The following is a 27,602-nucleotide window of genomic DNA, read 5'->3' on the forward strand; positions in this document are numbered from 1 at the left end:
TTTAGATGCACTCAAAAGCTTATCTTCATTAAAAAATACAGTAAGTCATATACTTCAATAGTTTACAAAGAAACTATGTAGTTAAGAAAACCCACCTGTCTGATAGTAAGTTTCAGCAACAGAAGGCTGAGGTTGGGCAGCGGCAGCTACTGCAGCAGCAGTTGCTGTTGGTTGTTGGTAGTATTGCTTACTATCATAAGCTACAGCAGGAGCTGTGGACCTTACATATGAGTATGAATCCTAAAGAAAAGGAATGAAAGAAAATCTTGCTATGAGACAAGAGGAAGGAAAAAATATACTTACTGTATAAAAGTGCAATAAAGGAAAACAAAACACTAAATACGTAGTTTCATGACAGACCTAAACATAAAATAATCAAATTAAATACACAGAAGATTCATTTTGTACTTCATTAAAATAATATCAAGGCCGGGCGCGGTGGGTCAAGCCTGTAATCCCAGCACTTTGGGAGGCCAAAGCAGGCAGATCACAAGGTCAGCAGATCAAGACCATCCAGACTAACACAGTGAAACCCCGTCTCTACTAAAAATACAAAAAATTAGCAGGGCGTGGTGGCAGGCGCCTGTAGTCCTAGCTGCTTGGGAGGCTGAGGTAGGAGAATGGCAGGAACCCGGGAGATGGAGCTTGCAATGGGCTGAGATCACGCCACTGCACTCCAGCCTGGGCAACAGAGGAAGATTCTGTCTCAAAAAAAAAGAAAAAAAAAAAAAATAATATCAAAAGCATTTCAAGCAGCACATTTAACTTTTACAATCAGAACAATCACCAAAACATTTCAAAATAATACTTAAGAAAAAATTAATTTTATTAAAAAATGTATGGCAGTTTTGCCTTAAAGATGGATCCCACAATACTACAAAAGAACACTTGCATTACTAAGCTTTGTAATTGCTCCAGCTTTCTTTTCAGTATTTCTTTTTCAAGAAAGATCAAGGTGAGCTGAGTGAATTCTGGCAGTTCATGAAGTAAAGAGGGGTAGAAAGGTACGTAGGTGAAATGGCTGAAGAAGCAGGCAGGGCCCAGAAAACACTGGGTTTCACAGACACTATTAAAAACAACAAAATTTATTATATTCTGTCTCTGAGCATAAACAATCACACCTCAAAAGGAATTTCATTTAGTAACCTGCCTAAAATTAACAGCAAATACTAATATTGTTGATTTACATTTCAATTTTTTTTTTACTGCATAAATTCCTATGCTTTAGAAAGAATATAGCAAAACCAGGGAAAGTTCAGAAAGACCAAAGTTTAAAAAACAGATCCTGAAAGCAAACAAGCAAAAAAACAGATTAAAGCAAGTAGTAATCTAGTACTGTTTTCAAACATAATAAAGAGAATGTAGAATTCCTATAAGACTGAATAAGAGGCAACTGGATGAATAAGAGCATGATCAATTTTTGTTATAATGTGTATTAAAAAAGAACATCTTTACAGGATAAATGTAAAGGGGACAGAATTTCCACCTTTGCTAAGTTTCAAGAAGACAATATGTAATATGTTTGTCCTGTTCTCAAAATATTCTCAAAATAGGAGACATACCTGTGTTCCAGATGAATAATGCCCTAACACAAACAAGGGAAGTCTTTTCTATGTCTTCAGTTAAAACAGTAACAAACAAACAAACGTGGGGTAAACTATGAAATATTTAATTAGCAATTAATGTAAAAGTTTTTAACAGACAGCTATAAATAATAGAGTCAAATAGACGGGGGGTGGGAAGAAGGATTATTAATACAAAGCTCATTGCCAGGAATATATATATTTTTTTCTTGAGACAGGGTCTTGCTCTGTCGCCCAGGCTGGAATACAATGGCATGATCTTGGCTCACTGTATCCTCTGCCTCCTGGATTCAAGTGATTCTCGTGCTGCGGTCTCCCGAGTAGCTGGGACTATAGGTGTGCACCACTGCACCTGGCTAATTTTTGTATTTTTAGTAGAGATGGGGTTTTGTCATGTTGGACACGCTGGTCTTGAACTCTTCACCTCAGATGATCTTGAACTCTTCACCTCAGATGATCCGCCCGCCTCAGCCTCCCAAAGTACTGGGATTATAGGTGTGAGCCACCGCGCCAGGTCAGCAACGAATCTTAATGGTTGGTATGTCCCCAAACTACCAAGGAATACTCATTTACTTTTCTCTATCAGTACATGCGTATTTTGGAAAACCCGAGTTTGAGAAGCAATGGCTAGGGCATTACATTATACACTGAGGACAAAGAAACCCGCACGATAAGGCTACCAAAACTAGTAGTTTTCTTACCTGGTAGTTTTGTGTAGTAGCTGGGGGTGGTGGTGGTGGTGCTTCTTGTTGTCTCTGAGTATAACCGTAGTCAGTTGCTGTGTGTGCAGTGGGGTAGCCTCCATAAGCAGCAGCTGTTGCAGCAGCTGCAACAGCTACTGGAGCAGGCCTGGCAACTGCAACTGTGGCGGCTGCTGGTGCATAGGCGGCAGTAACTGTGTGAGCAGCTACTGGAGCCTGATGGACAGTGTAGCTAGCAACTGTAGTTGGATGAGAATAGGCTACACCCGAAGCTGGCTGCTGGCTACATTGTGGAGTACAAGAATAAATATAATACAATTTTAATATCCAGGAGTTAATCAACTTCAATTAAAAGCTATTTATCAACTGAAATAAAAAGCACATTTTTAAGTAATTTAATCTTGGACCACAAAAGGTCAAGTATTTGAACTCAATAAACTTCCTATTCAATATCATATTTATTACTGTTCTGTAATTTTCATTCTTTAATCTCAATACATTATATAGTCACACATTTCAGATCATAGATTGTATCACATTAATAGGAATTAAAAACTAGAATAAAAAACAGTAATAGGAAGAAAAGAAAAAACTGACCAAATTAGGAACTTCGGAGTTCGTTACATGTAAAGTTCTTTATTATGTTGTAGTTTTACAAATCTCTACAAAGAAACTGTAAGAAAACTATTCTATTCTAGCCCAATTACAGAAGAAATTTAAGGTAGAAACTACTGACTAGCTGTTTAAAAAAATACTTCTGTTGCTTTAGGACAGTGGTATTCAACTGGGGGAATGTTTCCCCCAGGGGACATATGGCCATATCTGCATATATTTTGGATGATCAAACTGCAGAGGTGGTGGTGATATGTGAGCTACTGGCATCTAGTGGATAGAGGCCAGGGATACTGTTACACATCCTACAATGCACAGGACAGCCGTGCCTAACAAAGAGTTATTTAAAGTATGTCAATAGTGTTGAGGGTTGAGAAGTCCTGTTCTAGGGTACAAAACCTACAATGGAATATCTATTATTTTAGATACATGTTCCAGCTTACAGGGAGCATTTCATTATACAAAGTTACTTCTAAAAATATAATAGCATGCTTTGTAAAAGAAGACATAAGTCAGATGCTTTGCAATTAAAACCATTTAAACCTCAAAGACAAAAACATTTTCCAAAACAGCAATCAAATGAATTTCTAGCTAAAGTTCTTAGAGCAATATGTTTATTTTAACTTTTAAATTGAAAGCCTGTATCACTAAAACCAAAGGCCTACAGATGTTAACATATAAAAGTGTATTTCTTGTTCTAGGTTTTCTGAATAATACACTCAATTCCACTTGATAAAGCTATATTACTAAGGCAGAAACACCTACTAGAAAAAGGACAGCCCCAACAGTTATTTAGCTGGTAGGTTTTAGCTGACCACATTTTAGCATGAGCCGACAACTGAGAATAGCTAAGAAAAAGAAAAAAAAATGTTGAAGCTACACTAATTAACTTAGTCTCTGATTGACGGGCTACAGTGCAAGGTATTCTGCACTGGTGTGCATAGTGTCATAGAAATACAGTATACAATTAAAATTTGGGGCTATATTTTAACTGTATTATGGAAAACACTGATAAACTAGGATGTTTATATTAGATTAGAAGATTCCAAAGGGAATCAATGTGAAGGTCAGAAATATGGGTTTTAACTTCATATAAAAAGGGGAGGACACCTGGAGAAATTCAGTCTAGAAAAGGTGATAGATGCCTTCTAATAGAAGACACTTACTCCATGCTGCTCCAGAGAACAGAACTAGAACCAATAGTTGGAAGTTACAGGGTGGCAGATTTCAGTCCAATATGAAAAAGAAAACAAAAAACAAAAAACAAAAAAACTTAGAACAGAGTCCAAAGAAACTCGTATAATTTCTATCTGGATGAGGTTTCCATATTTTGATATAAAACTAACACTTTCTACATATATGCCAATATGACAGGAAAAGAAAAGTTTACATTAAAACAGTGAAAAACTTGTTTGGGAATAACATTTTCTAGGAACAACTCCATATCCGTATGAAAATGACAGTAACATGTCACACTTTTTCAAATTCCTAGAACTGAAAAAAAAATTTTTAAAATACAACAGGTCTGTGAAACGTGTATTTAACATTTACTAATAGGATAAGATTAAATATATCCAGACTATACCACTCAAGAGTAATTTTGGTTATATAAAAGACTTTCTATTCATCCCACTGCTCCTTATTTAGTATCTGTCCCCAAAACATGTCCTATTAGACAAAAAGCAGGTGGGAATAGGACGCGAATGTTGAGTCAACTAGGCAGGCAGGCAATTTCTTATACTGCCTCTGATCCTCACCCTAAATGTCCATAGACTCAAGAAGGAATGACTGTATGTTCTGGTTAATGCCTACTGCTGGTGGAATTATTACTTTTAGCACTTTTCACTCTCCTATGTGTCTCAGTTTGAACAATAAATTATACAGTCACCAGTCCCAGGAACCATATGAAAAAGATGCCAGTGGATTTAGCAATTGCTATTTACACATCTCTGGCATTGTCTAACTCTGCTCTGTATAGCCAGGTCCCTACTCATTATCTGGATTGGAACCTTATCTTCTACCAAAAGCATGAGAAAGGCTGAGCACGGTAGCTGACACCTGTAATCCCAGCACTTTGGGAGGCCAAGGCAGGAGGACTGCTTGAAGTCAGGAGTTTGAGACCAGCCTGGGCAATGTAGAAAGACCCCATCTCTACAGAAAATTTTTTACAAATTAGCCACACATGGTAATGTGTGCCCGTAGTCCTAGCTAGTCAGAAGGCTGAGGTGGGAGGATCACTTGAGCAGAGGAGGTGGAGGCTGCAGTAAACCATGATTGTGCCTCTGCACTCCAGCCTGGATGACAGAGTACAACCTGTCTCAAAAAAAAAAAAAAAAGAAAAAGAAAAAGAAAAAGAAAAAGAAGCCAAGAAACACTTCAAGTGTCAGATATAAATGGAAGAGTACTTTCCCTGAGGAGAAACAGGAAAACAAAGTATGTAAAGCAATTATTACAGAGTACACACACCCTACATTCTTACTCAAGAAATGGCCAGCTCCTTACCTATTTACAAACAAACAAACAAACAAACAAACAAAAACAGTGAGCCAGGGACTCACTACAAAAAATAAGACTTCCAAGACTTCCAGGCAATCTTATTGCTTAAAAAAATAACAGTCAAGTTGGCCACGGAATACCTGTAATCCCAGCACTCTGGGAGGCCAAAAAGGGTGGATCTAGAGTTTGAGACCAGACTTGGCAACACAGTTTGAGACTCCATCTCTACAAAAAATACAAAAATCAGCTGCGTGTGGTGGCATGCATCTGTAGTCCCAGGTATTTGGGTGGCTGAGGCAGGAGGATCACTTAAGCCCAGGAGGCAGAGGTTGCAGTGAGCTGAGATCACACCACTGCACTCCAGCCTGGACAACAGAGTGAGACCCCTGTCTCAAAAAAATTTTTTTAAATTTAAAAAAAGTTTTTAAAAATCAACAGACAACACAAATCACCACATATCTGAAGAAAGCCTATTATAAACTGCCAAAACAAGCAACAATGACCATGTGGGAAATGAACACATGAAGGCAACAGATGAGAATTTTCGAAAACTCAAATTTGTATCTATAAAACAAGAACGTTATACTACCTAGAAGAGAAGATAAAGTTGGGAAATTGACAAGATAAATATATGAAAAATGTAAAAGAAAGGATAAGTCTAGGAGGCCCAATGTCCAGCCTGAAGGAATGATAGAAAAGAAAAAAACAGATCAAAAAAATTAAATAAAATTTCCCACTCCTGAGGGGAACCATGTTTTCAAATTCAAAAAGCTCACAGAGAGCAAAACAGAGTGAAAAAACTAAACCTAGAGACATAGTATTTTACTTTTCAAGACAAAAATATCCTGTCTCCAGAGAGGGAAAAACTGGGCACCAGCAACTAAATGAAAATTAGACTTCTTACTGGTAACACTAGAGCTAGAAGACAAGGTATTATCTTCAAAATTCAAGGGAAAATGATTACTAATGTAGAATTTTGTACCCAGCCAAACTATGGAGGCAGAATAAAGATTTTTTTAACCATTCAAGGATGGAAGGAGTTTACCTACTATAACATCTTTTCTTAGCAAGCTACCTGAAGATGTATCCCATCTAAAACAAAAAGTAAACCAAGAAAACACGGGATCCTGCAAAAAGATGAAAGCCTAGGTCAGCAGCTGTGGCAGCAGGCCCAGAGAGCAGTGAGTATAGACTGGAATTAGAGGAATGACAGAAGCCTCTCAGAGAAAGATATCCAGAAAAACAGGGGACTGGGCACAGAGCCAGTAGACAGGGAGCCTAGACAAATTTTAATAAATGACAACATGATTAAGAAAAAAAAGGTAATGAATGAATTCAGGAAATGTAAACTGCTCAAGAAAGGCATGATCCCAATAAAAGCCTTTATAGTTAAGTAATCAGTATGGTATGAAAAAAAGGAAAAAATCCATTTGAACTTGAGCCTAGGAAGATTTTCTAATAAGCGGTATAGGATTGTAAAATGGAACACATTAGAAATCATAATCATAGAATGGTACCAGGCTCCACAATAACTACTACTGATAAAAGTTTTTGCTGTAAAGTTTTAGAATCAATCTAAATTAGAGAAGATAAACTATGATTATAGAACATAATGTAAACGTTATCACAAATAAGAGTATACATTAAGTTGAGGAGTGAAGTAGGGAAAGAGAAGTGAAGCACAAGAGTTTCAAGAATTCTTAAAAAGTACAGAGTACTGATATACTGTCTAGCTTTGATGGAACTAGAAATGGAGTATACTGTCTAAATTAACAGACATAGTCTGAATTTGGGAAGAGAAGAAATGAGAAGAGAGCATATGCAATGTAGTCCTAAACTGTGATTGTAGGAAATAAAAATATATGCATAAAGTTGATAAATTACAAAATAGCAAAAGAGGAATACTATTCAGTGATGTGGAGGTTAGTACCAAAAGAAATAAAACCAGAATGCTTTGAAAGTCAGAGTTTTTAACTTGTATACAACAGTGGTTTTCAATGTGATCCAGGGACCCCCCCCTAAGGGTTCCTGAGACTCTTTCAGGAGGTCCACACAAGGTTGTTCTCTTTTTAATTATACACTGGTGTGAAGCGACGCTGCCTTCGTATATAATTTACTGCAACAGTCTGAATGCAAAAGCAAATTTTTAGAATCAATATTCTTAATTTAACACATTAAAAAGATTTGTAAAAATGTAAAACAATGCCTCTCATCTGTTTTTGAAACTAATTTTTCATAAGCATATTTTTGTTTAATGTATAATAGTTTTATTCTTTCTTTTTGAGTCAGAGTCTCACTCTGTTGCCCAGGCTGGAGTGCAGTGGCACAATCTCAGCTCACTGCAACCTTCGCCTCCTGGGTTCAAGCAGTGCTCCCTGCCTCAGCCACCTGAGTAACTGGGATTACAGGCAGCTGCCACCTTCTGGCTAATTTTTGTATTTTTAGTAGAGACAGATTTCATCACGTTGGCCAGGCTGGTCTCAAATTCCTGACCTCAGGTGATCCACCCGCCTCGGCTTCCCAAAGTGCTGGGATTACAGGCGTGAGCCACTGCGCCAAGCCTAATTCTAATATAGTAAATATCAATATAACCCAAATAAACAAAAACTCTGGGGTTCTGAATAATTAGAAGTGCTATAGGAATCCTGAAACCCAAAAGTTTGAGAATCTTCATTCCATGATGCAGACCATTAACCTGGAGTCTATAATGGTTATTCACCATTCATTTTCTTGGTCTCTATTATCCCTTTACACAAAAAGTTTCTATCATGCAACAGGAAAATGAAATTGCTTAATTCATTGATAAAAACTACTAATTACAGCAAAGTAAGGTTTATAATTAATAGAAACCTAGCAGAAAATTATTTAATCTAAACCCAAGATATCATGAAATCACTAGTAAGTGGCAGAGCAAAAGCCAGAACCTAAGCAGTGTGGCCCCAGTGTGTATGTGCTCTTATCCATCACGTCCACTCCCTACAACACTTGTTTTCTTAAACAGTTTAAAATATGGTGACAAGTTCAACATATAAATCAATGTAGTACACATTAATAAAATGAAGGACAAAACCCAAGTATCATCTCAATAGCATTTGACAAGAGTCAACATCCTTTAACGATTAAAAACAAACAAACAAAAAAAACTTCAACCAACTAGGAACTGAAGGAAGTAACCTCAATATAATAAAAACTATGAAAAGCCCATAGCTAACCTCACACTCAGTGATGACACACTGAAAGCTTTTCCTCTAAGATCAGGAAGAAGACAAAGCTGCATGCTTTTACTGCTTCTATTCAACATAGTACTTAAGTTCCAGCCAAAACAATAAGGCAGGAAAAACAAAAGGCATCCAAATTAGGCCAGGTGCTGGTGGCTCATGCCTGTAATCACAGCACTTTGGGAGGCCAAGGCAGGTGGATCACTTCAGTCCAGGAGTTCGAGACCAGCCTGGCCAACTCAATGAAACCCCGTCTCTAATAAAAATACAATAAATTAGCCACATATGCTGGCATGTACCTGTAGTCCCAGCTACTTGGGAGGCTGAAGCATGAGAACTGCTTAAAAACCGAGGGGGCAGAGGTTGCAGTGAGCTGAGATTGTGCCACTGCACTCCAGCTTGGACAACAAAGAAACACTCTTTCAAAAAAAAAAAAGGGCATCCTAATTGAAAAGATCAAGCCATTTGTTCACAAACGACATCATTTTATACATGGACAACACTAAACACTCCACAAAAAACTGTTAGAACTAATAAATGAAATAAGCAAAGTTATAGGATACAAAAATCAGTTGCATTCCTATACGTTAACAATACACAGGCAATTAAGAAAACAATTCCACTTACAATAGCATCAAAAAGAATAAAAAACTTGGGCCAGGCACTGTGGCTGGCTCATGCCTGTAATCCTAGCACTTTCGGAGGCTACGGTGGGAGGACAATATAGTGAGACCTCATCTGTACAAAAAATACAAAAAAAAATTAGTAGGGCATGACGACACGTGCATGTAGTCCCAGCTACTTGGGTGGCTGAGATGGGAGGATTACTTGAGCCCAGGAGGTCAGGGCTGCAGCTGGCTGTGATCATGCCAGTCTGGGCAACACAGCAAGACTCTGTCTCAAAAACCAAAAAAAAAAAAAAAAAAAAAAAAAAAAACCAAAAAACCAAAACAAAACAAAACAAAACAAGGAAAAGAAAAGAAAAACGAAAAAAACAAAACAAAACAAAAAACCTTATGAATAAACCTAGCCAAGGAGTTGAAAAATGTGTATATTAAAAACTACAAAACACTGCTGAAAGATTTAAAGACACAAATAAATGGAAAGACATCCCATGTTTATGGATTAGAAGGCAAACTACTGTTAAGATGTTAATACTACCCAAAGTGATCTAAAGATTCAATGCAATTCCTATAAAAATCCCAGTGATTTTTTTTTTGCCAGAAAAGAAATCTATCCTAAAATTCCTGTGGAATCTCAGGAGACCCCTAATAGCCAAAACAACCTTAAAATATTAGAACAAAGTTGGAAGTCTCACACTTGCTAATTTCAAACTATAATAATCAAAACAGTGTGGTACTGGCATACAGACATATAGACCAATGAAATACAACAGAGGACCCAGATATACAGCCTTGCATATACAGTCAAATAATTTTTGACAAGGATGCCAAGACCATTCAATGAGTTGTCTTCTCAACAAATGGTGTTAGGAAAACTGGATATCCACATGAAAAGGAAAAAAGCTGGAGATTCACCTCACAAAATACACAAAAATTAACTCAAAATGGATGAAAGATCTAAATGTAACAGCTAAAACTATACAATACAACTCAGTAGAAAACACAGGGGAAAAAGTTTCATGACATTAAATTTGGCAATGATTTATTGGATGTGACACCAAAAGCACAGGCAAAAAATTAAAAATAGACAAATGAGACTACATCAAAATTAAAAACCTCTGTGTGGCCAAGTGCAGTGGTTCATACCTATAATCCCAGCACTGTGGGAGGCCAAGGTGGGCTGATCACCAGAAGTCAGGAGTTCGAGACCAGCCTGGCCAACATGGTGAAACCCTGTCTCCACTAAAAATACAAAAATTAGCCAGGCATGGTAGCACATGCCTGTAGTCCCGGCTACTCGGGGTGCTGAGGCAGGAGAATCGCTTGAACCCAGGAGGCAAAGGTTGCAGTGAGCCAAGATCGCGCCACTGCACTCCAGCCTGGGCGACAGAGTGAGATTCTGTCTCAAAAAAAAGAAATTAGCCTACCATGTAGGTACATGCCTATAGTCCCAGCTACTCAACAGGCTGAGACAGGAGGATCACTTGAGCCTAGGAGGAGTTCGAGACTTCAGTGAGCTGTGACTGCACCACTACACTTCAACCTGAGTGAAGAGGGAGACTCTGTCTCAAAACAAACAATTACAGTATGTTTAGCAATTGGTTGACTTACATTATCCTACAAATACCTTTTATGAGGCAGTAACAAGAGAAGTCACAGAGCAGCATCACTCTGCCTACCACACTCTGAGTAGTACAAAAGCAAAGATTCCCACCAGATGTTGGTGTTAGTTCTCAGGGAGAATGCACAGTGCATGAGTGACCTGAGGGAGGCCCCGATTCTGTTGCCTGCAGCTGCAATATCCCTTATCCAAGGCTCCAATCTCTCAGTTTGTACAGCAAGCTACCGTACAAATATCACTTTCTGTGTCAGCAGAGACATGGAAGAATTGGGAAGCAACAGTTTAGAACTTCGGGGCTCCCAAACGAACCACCACAGTAAGTGAATTAGAAAAAAGTCTTCTTCCATCTTTTTTTTTTTTTGAGACAAAGTCTTGCTCTGTCACCCAGGCTGGAGTCCAGTGTCACAATCTCAGCTCACTGCAAGCTCCGCCTCCCGGGTTCACGCCATTCTCCTGCCTCAGCCTCCTGAGTAGCTGGGACCCTCCACCACGCCCAGCTAATTTTTTTGTATTTTTAGTAGACATGGGGTTTCACCGTGTTAGCCAGGACTGTCTCGATCTCCTGACCTCGTGATCCGCCTGCTTCGGCCTCCCAAAGTGCTGGGATTACAGGCTTGAGCCATTGTGCTCTTCTTCCATCTTTAAGAGAGAACTGTAAGGAAACTTTTTCCTAGCTCAGTCTTGGATCGGGGTAAAGAACAGAAAAGACTTTCCTGACAGTTCTTAGGCACAAGACACGGTAAAACCCTGTCTCTACTAAAAAATACGAAAATTAGCCAGGCATGGGTAAAGAAGAGAAAAGACTTCCCTGACAGTTCTTAGGTACAAGACAGTCTTCCCCTAGGTTTGGGCTCTAGAATTTACATTATCTGACCAGGCAAATTCCCAACCAAGAAGTTAGTTTAATTCAGACTGACTATCTACTATCTGAAATGCATGGGACCAGACGTTTCTGATTTTGGAATATTTGCATTACACTTACCCGCTGAGCAAGTCTAACCCGAAAATACTCAACCTGTGTAACTCTAGGCTAACAGTGCTTCCAGGTGGCACAAAATACATATTCTTCTGCAAATGCTGCAAATAACATCCCAACAAACAGGAAACCTCAATCAAAAAAATCCTAAGAGGCCGGGCGCAGTAGCTCATGCTTGTAACCCTGGCATTTTGGGAGGTCAAAGGGGGAGAATCGCTTGAGGCCAGGAGTTTGACACTAGGCTAGTCAATAAAGGGAGGCCCTGCCTTTAAAAAAAAAATTTTTTGTCTTAATCAGCCAGGTATGGTGGGGTCCTGAAGGCTGAGGCAGGAGAACTGCTTGAGCCCAGGAGGTTGAGGCTGCAGTGAGCCACGACTGCACCACTGCAATCATGGGTGGTGTAGCCTGGGTGATGCTGACTGGGATGTAGCCTAGGTGACAGAACGAGACCCTATTTCAAAAAAAAAAAAAAAAAATCACGATAAAACCCAAGCGAAATACACTACTATAAGCAAAAATTTACAGAATTAAAAAAAAATTTTTAAGACCACAGGCATTAGAATTACTGGATACAAAATGTAAGCACACTTGAAGTAAAAGAGATTGTCAAAACTCAGACTAAGGAACAAGATGGATGGGTCAAAAACAACCAAATGAACTTCTAAAACTAAATCAACTGACAAATTATAGTCAGGAACTCAGAAAGGTTATTGCATAACTAATTAGACATGGCTGGCAATAAACTGGTGAATGAGAAAATTATCTGTAAAAATTACCCAGAATGCACACAGAGAGAGGAAGAGATGAAAAATATTGAAGAGGTTAAAATACTTGCAAGATAAAATAAAAAGTGGTAACTTACATCTAATTGGAATTACAAATGGAGAGAAAGACTAGGAGAGAATATAGAAAAAGAATGCCAGAGATTCCCTAAAATTAATGAAAGATAACAATGTTCAGATTCAGGAGCCCCAAGAAACCCTAGCAAACGAGAATTCACACTAAGATATATCTAAATGAAACCATAAACATGAAAGATAAAGAAACACTCTTATAAGCAGCCAGAGGGAAAAAACTGCCTACAGAGATTAAGTGATGACTATTCAAGGAGGGAGAATCAAAGATATTTTAAGATTAAGAAAAAAAATCTCAGGCTGGTTGTGGTGTCTCACACCTGTAATCCAGTACTTTGGGAGGCTATTGCAGGCAGATCTCTTGAGTCCAAGAGTTTGAGACCAGCCTGGGCATCACAGTGACACTCTGTCTACTAAAAAATACAAAAATTAGCCAGGCATGGTGGCTTGCCTGTCATCCTAGCTACTCAGGGGTCTGAGGTGGGAGAATTGCTTAAGTCCGGGAGGTTGAAGCTGCAGTGAGCTGAAATTGCACCATTGTACTCCAGCCTGGGCAACACAGTGAGACCTTGTCTCAAAAAAAGATAAAAAGAGAAAAACCTGTTTTTTAGATTCACGCTAATGGAAATTCTCAAAGATTTAATTAAGAATAAAAATGATTTCAGAATGAATGAATGTTGAGCAAAAAGAGTGGTAAATATGAAGGTAAACTTAAATAATCACGGAAAAAACAAATAATCACTATATAAAACAAATAATTGTGTCCAACAGTAATTGGTCATGGGGTTAAAAAAAAATCTGAGCTATCATATAACAAGAGCACAAAATCAGGAGAACTGATCAAGTTTAAGGCATTTTAAGTCTATTGGTTAGGGGAATAAAACTAATGACTAACTTTAGACTAAGTGAAACAGTCATGTTAAATTTCTAGAGGAACCACTACCAGGCAGAAACAGAATACTGCATTTCTGCAGTTATAAAGAATGAAGTGGGAAAAATCTGAAGAAAACACAGACAGCTTCTGTTACTCATATTAGATGTGCTTTTCGTACCTTAGAAAACATACTGTGTGTGTGCATGTTTCAATTTTGGGTAAAACAGCAAAGTAACTGATAAAACATTTCTTTCTTTTTCATGGCACACAAAACATAATCTGACCTTCCCTTTAGTCCAAGTTTAATGCTCAACAGTGTTGGACTTTTCTAGGTCAAATTGTGACATTTTACGTATCTACGAAATTACTGACATTTAAATGTCTTTAAATTTGGTGTAACATTGAAAAAAAAAAAAAGACAAACTTCCTCACAGAATCACCCCAAAGACAAAGCAATTTTAATTATTCCTTTTTTTGTTTGTTTTTAATGCAACAGGGTTTACTGTTACCCAGTAACTGCAGCGGCAAGATCATGGCTCACTGCAGACTGGACTCAGGTGATCTTCCCACCTCAGCCTCCCGAGTAGTAGCTGGGATTACACATGTGTGCCACCATGCCCAGCAATTTTTTTTTTTTTTTTTGACACAGGGTCTCACTTTGTCACCCAGGCTAGAGGGCAGTGGTATAAAAGTGGCTCACTGCAGCCTCAACCTCCCAGGTTCAAGCGATCCACCCACCTCAGCCTCCTGAGTAGCTGGGACCACAGGCACCTGCTATCAAACCCGGGTAATTTTTTGTAGAGATGGGGGTCTCGCTATGTTGAGCTGGGGATGTTGAGAGTGCAGTGAGCTGTGATTGCGCCACTGCAAGTTTGTGCATCAAAGTTGAGCAGTTAGTTGTATTTAGAGAACATGGTTCATTTATCCTTCAGGGCAATACGGAATACAAATTTGGGTTTACTATAATGTAGGTGATAGCTCACCAAATGTGAGGTGATGGCTCATTGTGATTTTGATTTGCATTTCTCTGATAATTAGTGATGTTGAGCGTCTTTTCATATGCCTTTTGGTCATCTGTATGTCATTTTTGGTAAAGTTTCTATTTAAGTCTTTTGCCAATTTTTAAACTGGGTTATTTGACTTTTGCTGAGTTTTCAGAGTTCTTTATATATTGCTGGTCTCAAACTCCTGAGCTCAAGTAATCCTCTCCCTTCAGTCTCCCAAAGTGTTGGGATTACAGGTGTGAGCCACAGCACCTGGCTATTCCTTATTCTTGATGTTGTAATGTCATGCTCCCATTATCTTTACAACGTTATAATAATAATAATTTTATTACCATAGAATTTTAGAAGAAATTTAAATTTAGGCTCCATTTCTTCATTTTATTTTTTCACTCTGTTGCCCAGGAAGGAGTGCAGTGGTGCAATCACAGCTCACTGCACCCTCAACATCCCCAGCTCAAGTGATCCTCCTAACTCAGCCTTCTAAGTAGCTGGGACCACAGGTGCACTCCACCATGCCTGGCTAATTTTTTTTTTTTTTTTTTGTAGAGATGAGGTCTCGCTATGCTGCCGAGGCTGGTCTCAAACTCCCGAGCTTCAAGTAATCTTCTCATCTCAGCCTCCCAAAGTCCTGGGATTACAGACATGAACCACTGTGCCCTGTCGCTTGCTTTCTTCTTAAAAACTAGAATAAGATAGCTTATCCTATAATTCCTACCAACTCACGAGAATGGTAGACCACAAGAGAGGGAGGTGGTTAAATGTCGTATGAAAGTTCTTAATTTTCTTGTAATCTTTAACTCACCAGGAGAGACAGCTATCACCATTTCCCATCTGCGTCTACTGGATCTTTCAAGTTATTTTAATTACAGTCATTTAACAAATAATTTCCATTAAAATAAAGCATAATGAAAATTAGAAACTTTTATAAATAAGAATTACAGTAGTTAAAAAATTATAGTAAGCCCAAATTTTTATTCCATATTGCCCTGATTTCAAAGGTATATGGACCATGTTCTCTAAACACAGCTAAATGCTCAATTTTGATGCACAAACTTGGAACACGCCCATCTCACAAATGCTGACTCCAGATTTGAAATGTATCTCTAACATGTTCTATTGCAGTTCATCATTACCTCTGGTTCTTCTTCCTGCACTTGCAGGGTCAAAATACAATACATAAAAATTTTTTTCTGAAACGTCTGATGGCTCATATTTTGTTAAAGAGATGGCCATCTTCTTTACTCCATAACTGCAAAACATTTTCAATTTTAGATTTGGAATGTTTAATCTAATAACTCATTTCTACACCAACTACTTTTTTCCAATCACTTTTGTATAAAGCATCTGTTTTCAGCACTTGTCCACTAATGAACCATATCAAGTATATTTTACTCCACAAACTTCACAAAAGATGAAAGAATTCACCAGGCATGGTGGTTCAGGCCTGTAATCCCAGCACTTTGGGAGGCCAAGGCAGGCGGATTGCTTAAATCCAAGAGCTTGAGACCAACCTGGGCAACACGGCAAAAACCCCATCTCTACAAAAATAAGCTGGGCATGGTGGCACATGCTTGGAGGCTGAGGAGGGAGGATCACTTGCGCCTGGGAAGCAGAGGTCTGCAGTGAGCCAAGATTGTGCCACTGCACTCCAGCGTGGGCTAGAGTTCGAGATCCTTGTCTCAAAACAACAACAAAAAGATGAAAGAATTCTGCCAAGTATCTGCTTAGCAAAATAGGATGTTCTGGTTCTTGTCACAATTATATTATATAACGAAGTCCCTTCTAGTGAATGATGAACTGAATGAGAATGGCATATTTCTTTTTTATTCCTTAGAAATATATTATTTATTGATTGAGTTTGAAAAATTCATGTAGGACATTATCAGCTGAAGACTTGCAGACCGAGATTTTTTGCTTACACAATTTCAACATTATCATTAGTCTAGAGTGGTGCTTTTGGCATTCATCTTATGATATCTGATAACTGGGAAACATCTTCCTGTGTCAACTTTCTTCTCCTTTGCTGGTATGGGCAGAGAATGAACAATTCTGCATTCTCAACTGTGTTGAAGGAAAACTAAAAGCCAACTATGAAATTAGTATCTCTACTTTCTTCTTAGCTTCTTGAAAGAAGATATGATACTTGGGCAATGCAGTATCATCCAGTTATTTCACTACTGTACCACCCTTGTAGGTGATTCCAACATTCTTTCATTTTCCAATTATATTTGTCTTTAACATAGTTGGGAATACGTGATAGAGGAAATAATTCATAGAATGATAAAACAGCAAAATGTTTAAGATCCCATGATGTAAATCTTGCTAGATAGGATGAATTTTATTCCATTTTGAAAAAGAAGGGGAATGTTTTCTTTGCTCTTTGGAAGGCCTCTAAGAAAGAATAAAGGTCATGGAATGTCAATTCTTGTAACTAGAACTACTCAAAAAAGAAACTAACTATTGATTGGGTACAATAAACCCTGACGGATACTATAAATTAATTAAAATGAAGTGCTCTATAACTTTCCTTCTTTCTTTTTTAAAGATAGGGTTTCACTCTGTCACCCAGGCTGGAGTGCAGTGGCTTGATCAAGGCTCACTGCAGCCTCGACCTCCCCAGGCTCCAGTGATGCTCTGCCTCAGCCTCTGAGTAGCAGGGACCACAAGCGTATACCATGATAAGGGGCTAACTTTTGGAAAGGCGGGTGGATTGCTTGAGGTCAGGCTGGTCTTGAATTCCTGGGCTCAAGCAATCCACCCACATCAGCCTCCCAAAATGCTGGGATTACAGGCATGAACCACCACATCCAACCTCTTTAACTTTTTATACTCACGAAAAACAAATCCTTCATCATTTCTCAAAAGTATTAACATTTCTTCAAGGAAAGGTATGAATATTCACACTGAGTGAGATGGGAAAAAAGCTAACCTGTCAATTTAGTTTTTACTGTCAAGATTTTAAAAGCTTACTACGAATATTTTCAGATGTGTGTGAATTTCATAAATGTGGGTGAAGCATTACAGACTTCTAATTATAAAACTAGGATAACCAGATATTCTGATAGTAACTTAAACAGAAGAGTGTTATCATTAAATTTACATTTCATAGAGACCATTATGCTTATAGCATAAAACGGTCTGGGAATGGGCAGGATTGGGGAAGTAAGAGAAGCTATAAAGCCACTTTCATAAATCACAGCACTCTTTGCTTTCATCTACATGGTTATTGTTTGAACAGTTTTATTGTTTTTCCCATAAAAAAGTGTCATATTTCTTCAAATCTATTTTCAAACACATGCCTTGCCCATTTAATGCTGACTACCGTACTAGTAGTGTATTTTATACTATAGCTTTTCCCAGAAATATGAATTCCAAAAATTTATTTTCATTTGATTGATTTCAATCACAGTGCTTCCCAATACTTTAAGCCCATGTGACCTCTGGAATTCTTAAGTATCTATGTGCACTAGACTACAAACTTATTTTAAGTAAAATTTTATGCTATTTTTTCTGTAGCTCCAAGTGATGAGATTCTAGTTTCCCTATAAAGGCTACTCATTAAAATTACACCAGTAATTTGGTAACTGTACTAAATCCCTAATCCAGCATCTCTAAAGCTGATGACCTCGCTATCATCTTTTGGTTTTCATGACCCTCAATTTTCCTGGCTCTCTGTTCACCAAGTATTTCTTTCCTTCCCTGGTCCTACCTTAAAGCTGGTAACCACAGTTGAATTCCTTTTTTTTTTTTTTTTTTTTTTGAGACGGAGTCTCGCTCTGTCGCCCAGGCTGGAGTGCAGTGGTGCGATCTTGGCTCATTGCAAGCTCCACCTCCCCGGTTCATACCATTCTCCTGCCTCAGCCTCCGGAGTAGCTGGGACTACAGGAGCCCGCCACCACACCTGCCTAATTTTTTTTTTTTTTGTATTTTTAGTAGAGACATGGTTTCACCGTGTCAGCCAGGATGGTCTCGATCTTCTGACCTCGTGATCCGCCTGCCTCAGCCTCCCAAAGTGCTGGTATTACAGGTGTGAACCACCGTGCCCGGCCCCACAGTTGTATTATTTTTCTATAAATAATTCAAAACATGTCTACTGAATGCTTGATATATGCCAGGCACTGTACTTTCTCTGGTTTCATCCATATTCACCAGCCACCTACTGAATAATGGTGGGGATATAATATATGCCAGATACTGTTCTGAACACTTCAAAAATAATGTTTTCTTCTCTTCTTTCTTTTATTAATAATAGAGACGGAGTCTCGCTTTGCTGTTTACACTAGTCTCAAACTCCTGGGATTAAAATCCTCCCGCCTAGGCCAACCAAAGTGCTAGGGTTACAGGTGTGAGTCACTGCCAGGTCCACTTTACAAATAATACTGAATCCTCAAAACAATACAATGGAGAATGTAAAAACCTACTGGGATACTGATAATGTTCTGTTTTTGTTTTTAAGTGCAAGTTACACAGGTACATTGGGTTTACGACATTTCATTGAACTATCCTCTTACATGTGCAGTTTTCCTATGAGGCAAAGAAAATTTATTATCTTCAATTTATAGACAAAAAACTAACAAGAGACTGTTTGCCCAAGGTCACATGGCAGGTAATAGGAGGAGCTAGATTCAGCTCAGGTAGTCTGACTTCAGAGCCAAACCAGTCTCTAGTATATCATGCAATCCAGATATTTGTCTTGGCTCAATACTTTTCCTTTGTCTAAAATGACATTCCCTTGATTTTCAGAATGAAAGAACACGAAGTCTACCTCAAACTCCATAGTCAAAATCCTCCAATTTCCCATTTTAGTATTTCATTAAACTTTATTATAATGGCGTAGTTATTTGTAGATTCATCTGTCTCCACCCTCATACCCCAGAAGTATAAACTCCCTGAGAGCAGGGACTATGCATATTGTAGATGCTCATAAAATATTAAATAAGTGAATTACTCCCTACAAATGCACTTTAATATACAAGACTAATATTCAAATAAAACAAAAAAGCCCAAAGTTTATTTCATTCATTTTATCTCTGTATGAATAAAAGCTGTACTGTACTGGCTTTCATGAAATACTAAGAAATGATACACTCAGAACAATCACTCTAATCCTGTATTCTGACAGAGTGGTGTCATGGACAATTAATAGACAAGTACCTTTAATAAGCAGACTAAAGATCCACCCAAATAATTCTAATATACTTCATCAATTACAACATTTAAAAGCCTGAATGGTCTTTTGATTAACCTGATGATCTATGTCTCTGAGTAATAATGCAGCTGATTTTTTTTTTAATATACACATCTATTTAAACAGATATATATTAGATATATATTCTAATCCAACTACCTATATAAGCATGTCTATCTCTGGGATGTCTACTTTAATTCAATGATCTATTTGTCTATCCCTGTACCAATATCACATTTTTCTATTAATAATATTTTGGTATCTGATATTACAAGTCCTTCCTTATTTTTGCAAGACCTTCATGATATTTTTAGCTGATCACTCTCCTCACTATATACATTAAAATCCCTTTATCGAGTTATAGCAAAAATCCTATGAGATTTTTATTGGAGTAACACTAAATATACAGAGATTAGGAGATAATAATGTGATGGCATTGGTTTTTCACTCATGAACACAGTCCATCTTTGTCATCTTTTATGACTTTTTTATCCTATTGCATTTTCTCCTCTGTGTTTTGAATATCTCATTTGTTTTATTCCTGCTTACCGAATAGGTTTGGTGGCTATACATTAACAGGACTTATTTGAAATTTAATAATCTAATTCAATATTGATGAAACAAGAATGCTACTGACTTTACCTCTTTCTTTCTTTTTTTTTTTCTTTTGAGACGGAGTTTCACTCTTGTCGCCCAGGCTGGAGTGCAATAGTGCGATCTTGGCTCTCAAGCGATTCTCCTGCCTCAGCCTCCTGCCTCAGCCTCCCGAGAAGCTGGGATTACAGGCATGCACCACCACGCCTGCCTAATTTTGTGGTTTTAGTAGAAACAGGGTTTCTCCATGTTGGTCAGGCTGGTCTTAAACTCCCGACCTCAGGTGATCCGCCCACCTCGGCCTCCCAAAGTGCTGGGATTACAGGAGTGATCCACCGCACCTGGCCTTTGCCTGATCATAGATCCAGAAAATTTGCTGTACTCTTACTAGTTCTCACATTTTTGCCTGACAAGCGTAAAAATCATGTTACCTGTAAATAGAAACTTTCCTTCTTTTTCTATTAGTAATGAGGACTCCAAATGTTTTACCTTTTTTTTTTTTTTTTTTTTTGAGACGGAGTCTCGCTCTGTTGCCCAGGCTGGAGTGCAGTGGCGTGATCTCGGCTCACTGCAAGCTCCGCCTCCTGGGTTCATGCCATTCTCCTGCCTCAGCCTCCCCAGGAGCTGGTACTACAGGCACCCACCATGACATCTGGCTAATTTTTTTGTATTTTTAGTAGAGATGGGTTTTCACCGTGTTAGCCAGGATGGTCTCAACCTCCTGACCTTGTGATCTACCCGCCTCGCCTCCCAAAGTGCTGGGATTACAGGGATGAGCCACCACGCCCGGCCCAAATGTTTTACTTTTAAAACATTTTACTGTGAGATTATGAAACTCTCTATATAAATATATGATAGATATTAACCAAGGAATCCTTCTAAAACCCTTAAATTATTATTACTTAAATCTGTACCAGAAACAGTATTGGTAGGAATGCCTACTGATAATCAGGCACTAGGCTAGAAAATTTTATATTTAAACTTAAGTCAAGTTAGGTGAGGAAACCAAGTCTTAGAGAAGTTGAGGGTGCCTGAAGGGATGGAGCTGGGGATTCGAACTATCTAGTTCCAAAGTTATGTCCTTTTGTTCATAGTGTACTACAAGGCAGTTTACAAAAGCATACTCAAGCAGATACCTATTCTATACACCAATATTCTGGCTCACCCTACTCTATTAAGAGTAATAGCCATTATATCATCAGTGTAATAGTAACAATCCTTTTGGAAAGAAAATTATCTTATTTCTAGCTTATCCATGCAGTATACATCCTAAGGTCTCTGATTCAACAATGGAAGGATTGATGTTATTAGCCGTTGCAGTATTTCTTTTTTTTGTAAAGCCAGTAAATTTCCATCACCGAGGTTGGTTTCAAAAACCTGTTCACCTGGTTTTTTAACTTTCTCAGTGTTTAATCCTTTTCTGCCTTACTAGTGTTACTTTTACTCTTTCCTAAATTCAAGACACAATATTCTTAACACTACATTCAAATAAAAAGGAAAAAAGAAAAAGGAAAAAAGGAAAACTCATTAGCTTATCAGCCTATCCAAGCTACTGTTAGCCTACCCAAGTTATCACATCCTTTAGGAACAGAAGTCCCTAAGACATCTCAAAATCCTTAGATGAGATGCCTTCTTTTGACTGGCAGATGCTTAAGGTCCAGCAATAGTCAAAATCTACTTACTGCTATGTCCAAGGTTTTTCTAAAGTATAAGTAAAGAAAAAGTGGCTGTTTACAACTCTCAACGAGGCTGGGCATAGTGGCTCACACCTGTAATTCCAGCACCTTAGAAGCCCATCGCAGGAGGATCATTTGAGCTCAGGGGTTCCAAGCTGCAGTGAGCTATTATCACCACTACACTGCAGCCTAGGTGAGAGAGCAAGACCATGTCTTAAAAAAAAAAAAAAAAAAAGAAATGGGTTAATGTCCCATTAATTGTGGGATATAATGGGATTATTTTATAATGTTTATTACATACGCTTTTATAAATGTATATGCTACAAATTCTCCTCAAAAACTGAAGAATTCCTATCAGAACTTCTCTATCATTGTCAATGAAGAACTTGAAAAAATGATTTTTGATCCTATGAAATTATTAGGAAGTTTTTTCTGCTGAGAATTATCTTTCCTCATATTCTTTGCTACCCTAAAGTCCTTAGAACTGTCATAATAGTTCTTTCCCCAAGATTTATTTTAAAATAAAACTAGATTTATGTAAGTACATTTCCTCAAACAAAAAAGGTACTCTACTCTAACAGGTTATTTACCTAACCCTTCTGGCCATGAAGCCATCCTTACATTTTCACCACGTCTGAAATCTGCTTTCTCCTGTGCACCCTCAAATTAATACACTATCAGAAACGTACACATGTAAACACATAAAAATACTTAACTGGAGTATTTACTTGACTTAAAAAAATACAAAACAAGGCTAGGCACGGTGGCTCATGCCTGTAATACCAGCACTTTGGGAGGCCGAGGCAGGCAGAGCACCTGAGGTTGGGAGTTTGAGACCAGCCTGGCCAACATGGTGAAACTCTGTCTCTACTAAAAATACACAAACTAGTGAGGCTTGGTGGCGCATGCCTGTAATCCCAGCTACTCAGGAGGCTGAGGCAGGAGAATCACTTGAATCTGAGAGGCAGAGGTTGCAGTGAGCCAAGATTGCGCCATTGCACTCCAGCCTGGGTGACAGAGCGAGGCTCTGTCTCAAAAACAAAAACAAAAAAACCAAAAAATACAGAATAGGGAAAAAAAAACATTCCATAGTTTATGGGACTTAGAACACAAAGACTGAGAAATGCTTACCACAAAATTGTCTAATGTGCATTAACACAAATGAAAAACATGGTAACTAATCTACAAGTTACCAGTAGCCATACTTGACAAATTCACTATTACAGTTCTTTATAACATCTTCAAGAACCTGATCTTTAGTGTGCCATTATGAATTTCAAATATTAACAAGCTAAAAAGTCTAAATCTAAAACAAATTTAATCAAATACCTTACAGAGCTGTAATCAAGAAAACTAAGAGCTGGAATTACTTTTACTTTATTTTATTTTGAGATGGAGTCTGTCTCTGTCACCCAGCCAGAGTGTAATGGCAGCAATCTCGGCTCACTGCAACCTCCACCTCCTGGGTTCAAGCGATTCTCCTGCCTCCACCTCTGGAGTAGCTGGGATTACAGGCATCTGCCACCATACCCAGCTAACTTTCGTATTTTTAGTAGTAGAGACCAGGTTTCGCCATGTTGGTCAGGCTGGTCTCGTACTCCTGACCTTTGGTGATCCACCTGCCTTAGCCTCCCAATGTGCTGGGATTATGAGCGTGAGCCACTGCGCCTGGCCTCTGGAATTACATTTAGGTGTAGGATGTTTACTTTATCTGTATTCAGTGATAGGTGAAGCAATTAAATCACATCATTCACACATAAATACAGTCATCCCTCAATATAAGCGGGGCATTGGTTCCAGGACCGCTATGTATACAAAACTCCATACATAAAGTCCCACAGTAGGCCCTGTGGAACCTGCGAATACAAAAAGTTGGCCCTTCATGAATACTCTATTTTCTATCCAAATTTGACTGGGAAAAAAAAAAATCTTCATATGTTTTCAGGCGTGAATTGTACTTAAGGTTTTCCTGAGTTTGAGATCCTTCAAATTTGAAAAAATATTAGTACAGCAGACCTCAGTCTTCCATCTCTAAAAGTTCCATTATAATTATTTCCAGCCAGGAAGAAATATTAGCATCACCACCATACTTTGTGCATGTGCTTTTGTTATTAATGTTATTTATTCATCTTCCTTGCCAAAATTCCCAGTATTATTGGGCCTGGTTTCTTGCCATTAAATGCAAACGATATTTTCATGTACTATGTTTATACAGAAGTCCTTATGTACAAGAGTGTCTAAGTTTTAGCAATATAAGTAATGTCAAAAGACTAGTCTTTTCTCATCAGATGTACATTTAATCTATTTAGTAACCTGGACTGTTGTTAAACTTTTGAGTTTCAAGGCCAAAAAAAAAAAATTATTAGAAACAAATTCTGTCACCGTTCCCTATATTGGGATAAAACAATCACATACTTTATCAAAAAATTATTATCTTTAAATCAGCATTCCCTTCCTTCATTTCTATCTGTAGGTCTACATTTAGGAAAAAAAATATTTCAGAAGTGCCACAAAGAACCCACCACTTTACAGTAAATAAAGTTAGTAATCCAACAAATCTTATCACTCAGCCCATATTAGGAAAACAGAAAAAACCTGAGTAAAACAAGTAAAATTTTAGTGGTTAAATACAATATTTTCTAGGTGGAACACTAGTACTTGCCAGCAGATTTATGGCACAGATGCTGATTAGCTATCTCTTCTCAGAAAAAGATAGTTTTTTTCTCTCCTTGAAAATTATTAGCCCTACTAAAATCTCAGAATTCACCACTATATAATTCATCCATGTAACCAAAAACCACTTGTACCCCAAAAGCTGTTGAATTTTTTAAAAGCCCTAAAAAGTTTCATCAAAGTAGCTGAAACTTTTTCAGTTGTTTAATTATCAAAAACTATAAGCAAAAGATTTGCAAATACTTGAAATGCTCCAAGATTTTGCTATAATTTGTCATCTCGGTGCTTTTTCTGGAATGCAGGCCTCATGAAAAAACACTTGTAAAATGCCACATAGCATTAAACAATTAGTAAAAGCTAGTTTCACCAATATGATGCACATTTATACATTTTGACATCTCTTAATGGAGTCTCAAGCAGTGTCTTAAGTGGCAGCATTTTTTTTTTTAGTACTACATAACATACAATAATGGTACCTTTTACAACAAATGGCATCTTAGGATGCCATGGAATACAGTAACTTGGTTTCTCAAAACCACAAGTTTCAGCCCAAAAAGATAGTTTGCCCAGCATCTCGTTTTACAGATGATGAAAATGAAAACCCAACTATATGATGTTCCCAACGTCATAAAATCAAGAACAAAAGAGGCCAGGTGTGGTGGCTCTTGCCTATAATCCTAGCACTTTGGGAGACTGAGGCAGGACTTGAGCCCAAGAGTTCGAGATATACCCTTTCTCTGTAAGAAAAATTATTTATTCAACAACAACAACAAAAAAAAATCAAGAGCAAAAGAGACTGAACTCGGGTCTTCTGGCTCCCAGTGATGCCCTTTCCATTAAACAATGTGCCTCCTGAAGAAAATCAGATGAAAAAAACTGCCTGGGTTTAACCAACATCTAATATACATAAAAAGCACATCACGCAGGAGCCGTGTGCGCTTATGGCCTGAACCAAAAGTCTCAGACTGACTCAAAAGTAACAATTTAAAAATCCAGCGTTGTGTATATGTTTGTCTTTGATAAGATGTATAATGAACTACAGACTTCAGAAATGAGAGCTTCCCTTAAGGTAGGGATTTCATCCGGTGCATTACAATGACTCAGTACAATCTCACTTTCATCTTCTTCCCTCCCCATCATTCCCCGCAGGGGAAAGACCCCCGCAAGGAGAATGACAGGCCCACCTGGGGCCTAAACTCCATAGCTCAAACAAGGCTGTGCACTCATTTACCAGCACTAGAAACTTCGCACATCTTTTCCAGTCTAAGAACTACACAATGTACAGGTGGTTGGTATGTGAACCTCTCTCGTTGCAGGAAAAACTAAAGGAACCCGATGAAAGCAGTGACACCCGCAGTTTGTCAGCAGGACTCGCTAGCAATGGAGCGTCTGGGGAAGAAGCCCCAAGACGGAGGAGAAGGTACCCGAAACAACGACACGTTATCTGGGCTCCGGGGGTTGAAGCACCAGGCGACGACGCAGAGAAGCGTCGCAGGAGAAGCCAGCGGACCTGCGACACGGCACTCCCCGTGAGGTCCCTACGGCCACCCTCTCCATTCTCCAAGTGGGAAGAAGATGGGAGGTGGGGGCTGGACGCGCGGAGGCGGGGACCGGGGGGGCCTGCCGGGCGGCGGTGGCGGCTCCGCTCGGCGGCCGCAGGAGGCCATTTTAGTTAAGGGGCCGCCGAAGGGCCCCGCGGCCTCCACGTCCCTACACCTCCGCCGTCTCTACCTCCCCCCTACTGGGGGCCGCTCCCCGCCGCGGGCCGGGCCAGGCAAGGCGGGGCTGGGCGGGAGAGGCCGCGGGGCTGGGCCGGGCCAGGCCTGCAGCGGGCCGGGGCTCTGGGCTGGCCGGGGGCGGACGCGGGGGCGTCGCGTCGACCGGATCCGGGCCGAGGGGCGAGCAAGGGGCGAGCAGGGAGAAGGCAGGGTGCCGTTACCTATATTGGGCCGCAGCCGCCGCCGCCGCCGCCCCGCTGTGGGTGAATCCAAAGTAGTTGCCGGTCGCCATTTTGGCATCTTCCCCCAGCCGGCTGGGCACTGCGGCGGGCACAGAGAGTCGGGTCCCATGGCGGGAGGAGAGACGCAGAGAAGCCGAGACGCCGAGGGAGCGCAGGGAGAGAGAGAGAGGCGCCGTGAGAGCAGCCCTGGCGGGGCCTGGGCCGCGGCCGCGCCGCCTCCCCCTCCCGCCTCGCACTCCCTCACTCACTCGCACGCCCGGGTGGCGGCCGCCGCCTCCTCCCCGGAGCCTGCCCCAACCCCCGCGCCTCCCCGCTGCCCGGGGCCAGGGAGGGGGCCGGGCAGAGGCCTCGCGGGCCACATTAGACTCACCATAGGTAAAAGAAACTACAGGGCATATGGGAATCATGGGCTCGGGCTGCTGCTGCTGAACTCTGAACTCTCACCCGCTGCCTCCCTCCTCTGCCCCGCTCCTCCTCAGCGGAGAACAGACCGCCGCCTCCGGCCGCACTGCGCAGGCGCGCCCGTGCTCGGCATCATGGGAGCTGTAGTCCCCGCCGACTTCGCGGCTGCCCTGGGCGCGTGCTGCTGGGGCCTCGGCGGTGCGGGTGCGGGTAAGCCCGCGGGGGAAGAGGGGCCTGGCCCTCTCTGAAGTGGTGCTGACGCCGCGCGGCCGCCGGGCGCCTGGGGCGCGTGCCAGGAGCGCCTCGCCCGGCCTCGGGGGAGTCGGGGAGCGTGACCAGAGAGAGTGACGTCTGTCGCCTTTTTCCTTACTTTCCACTGGTTTCCTTCAGTTTTGCGTGTGCATTTATTCTCTGTCTCCCTGTCTTCCTCGCTCATGAATTTTTCATTGGAATTCGAGCTGGACAATTTAGGATTTTTCCTTATTTCCTGCTTTCCCGCAGCTTTTCTCCAACCTCTGAAGTGCGGAGGGAGGGAGAAGGAGAGGAG

At 39.9% G+C, this 27,602-nt stretch overlaps 1 protein-coding gene across 6 annotated transcripts in view; it reads right to left on the reverse strand.

Annotated features, from left to right (window-relative positions):
* The window catches only part of ZFR (zinc finger RNA binding protein), an 87,592-nt gene extending 60,505 nt beyond the window's left edge, over nucleotides 1-27,087 (reverse strand). For 3 of the 6 annotated variants that reach the window (XR_013418292.1, XM_078004642.1, XM_078004641.1), the window contains exons 1-5: nucleotides 27,024-27,087; nucleotides 26,633-26,732; nucleotides 4,063-4,086; nucleotides 2,285-2,567; nucleotides 96-240 (exon numbers count right to left, since the gene is read on the reverse strand). Coding sequence is in view for 4 of the 6 variants with exons in the window: in XM_078004642.1 (XP_077860768.1) it covers nucleotides 96-240; nucleotides 2,285-2,567; nucleotides 4,063-4,086; nucleotides 26,633-26,732; nucleotides 27,024-27,060 (589 nt within the window). In the remaining 2 variants the exon portion in view is untranslated. The remainder of the gene's footprint in view (nucleotides 1-95; nucleotides 241-2,284; nucleotides 2,568-4,062; nucleotides 4,087-26,632; nucleotides 26,733-27,023) is intronic. The other 3 variants (XR_001445231.3, XM_078004643.1, XM_015139793.3) reach the window with 1 other exon arrangement.
* Nucleotides 27,088-27,602: the final 515 nt, after the last annotated feature.

The sequence above is a fragment of the Macaca mulatta genome, chromosome 6 (assembly GCF_049350105.2).
Source record: "Macaca mulatta isolate MMU2019108-1 chromosome 6, T2T-MMU8v2.0, whole genome shotgun sequence".
NCBI classification, from domain to species: Eukaryota; Metazoa; Chordata; class Mammalia; order Primates; family Cercopithecidae; genus Macaca; species Macaca mulatta.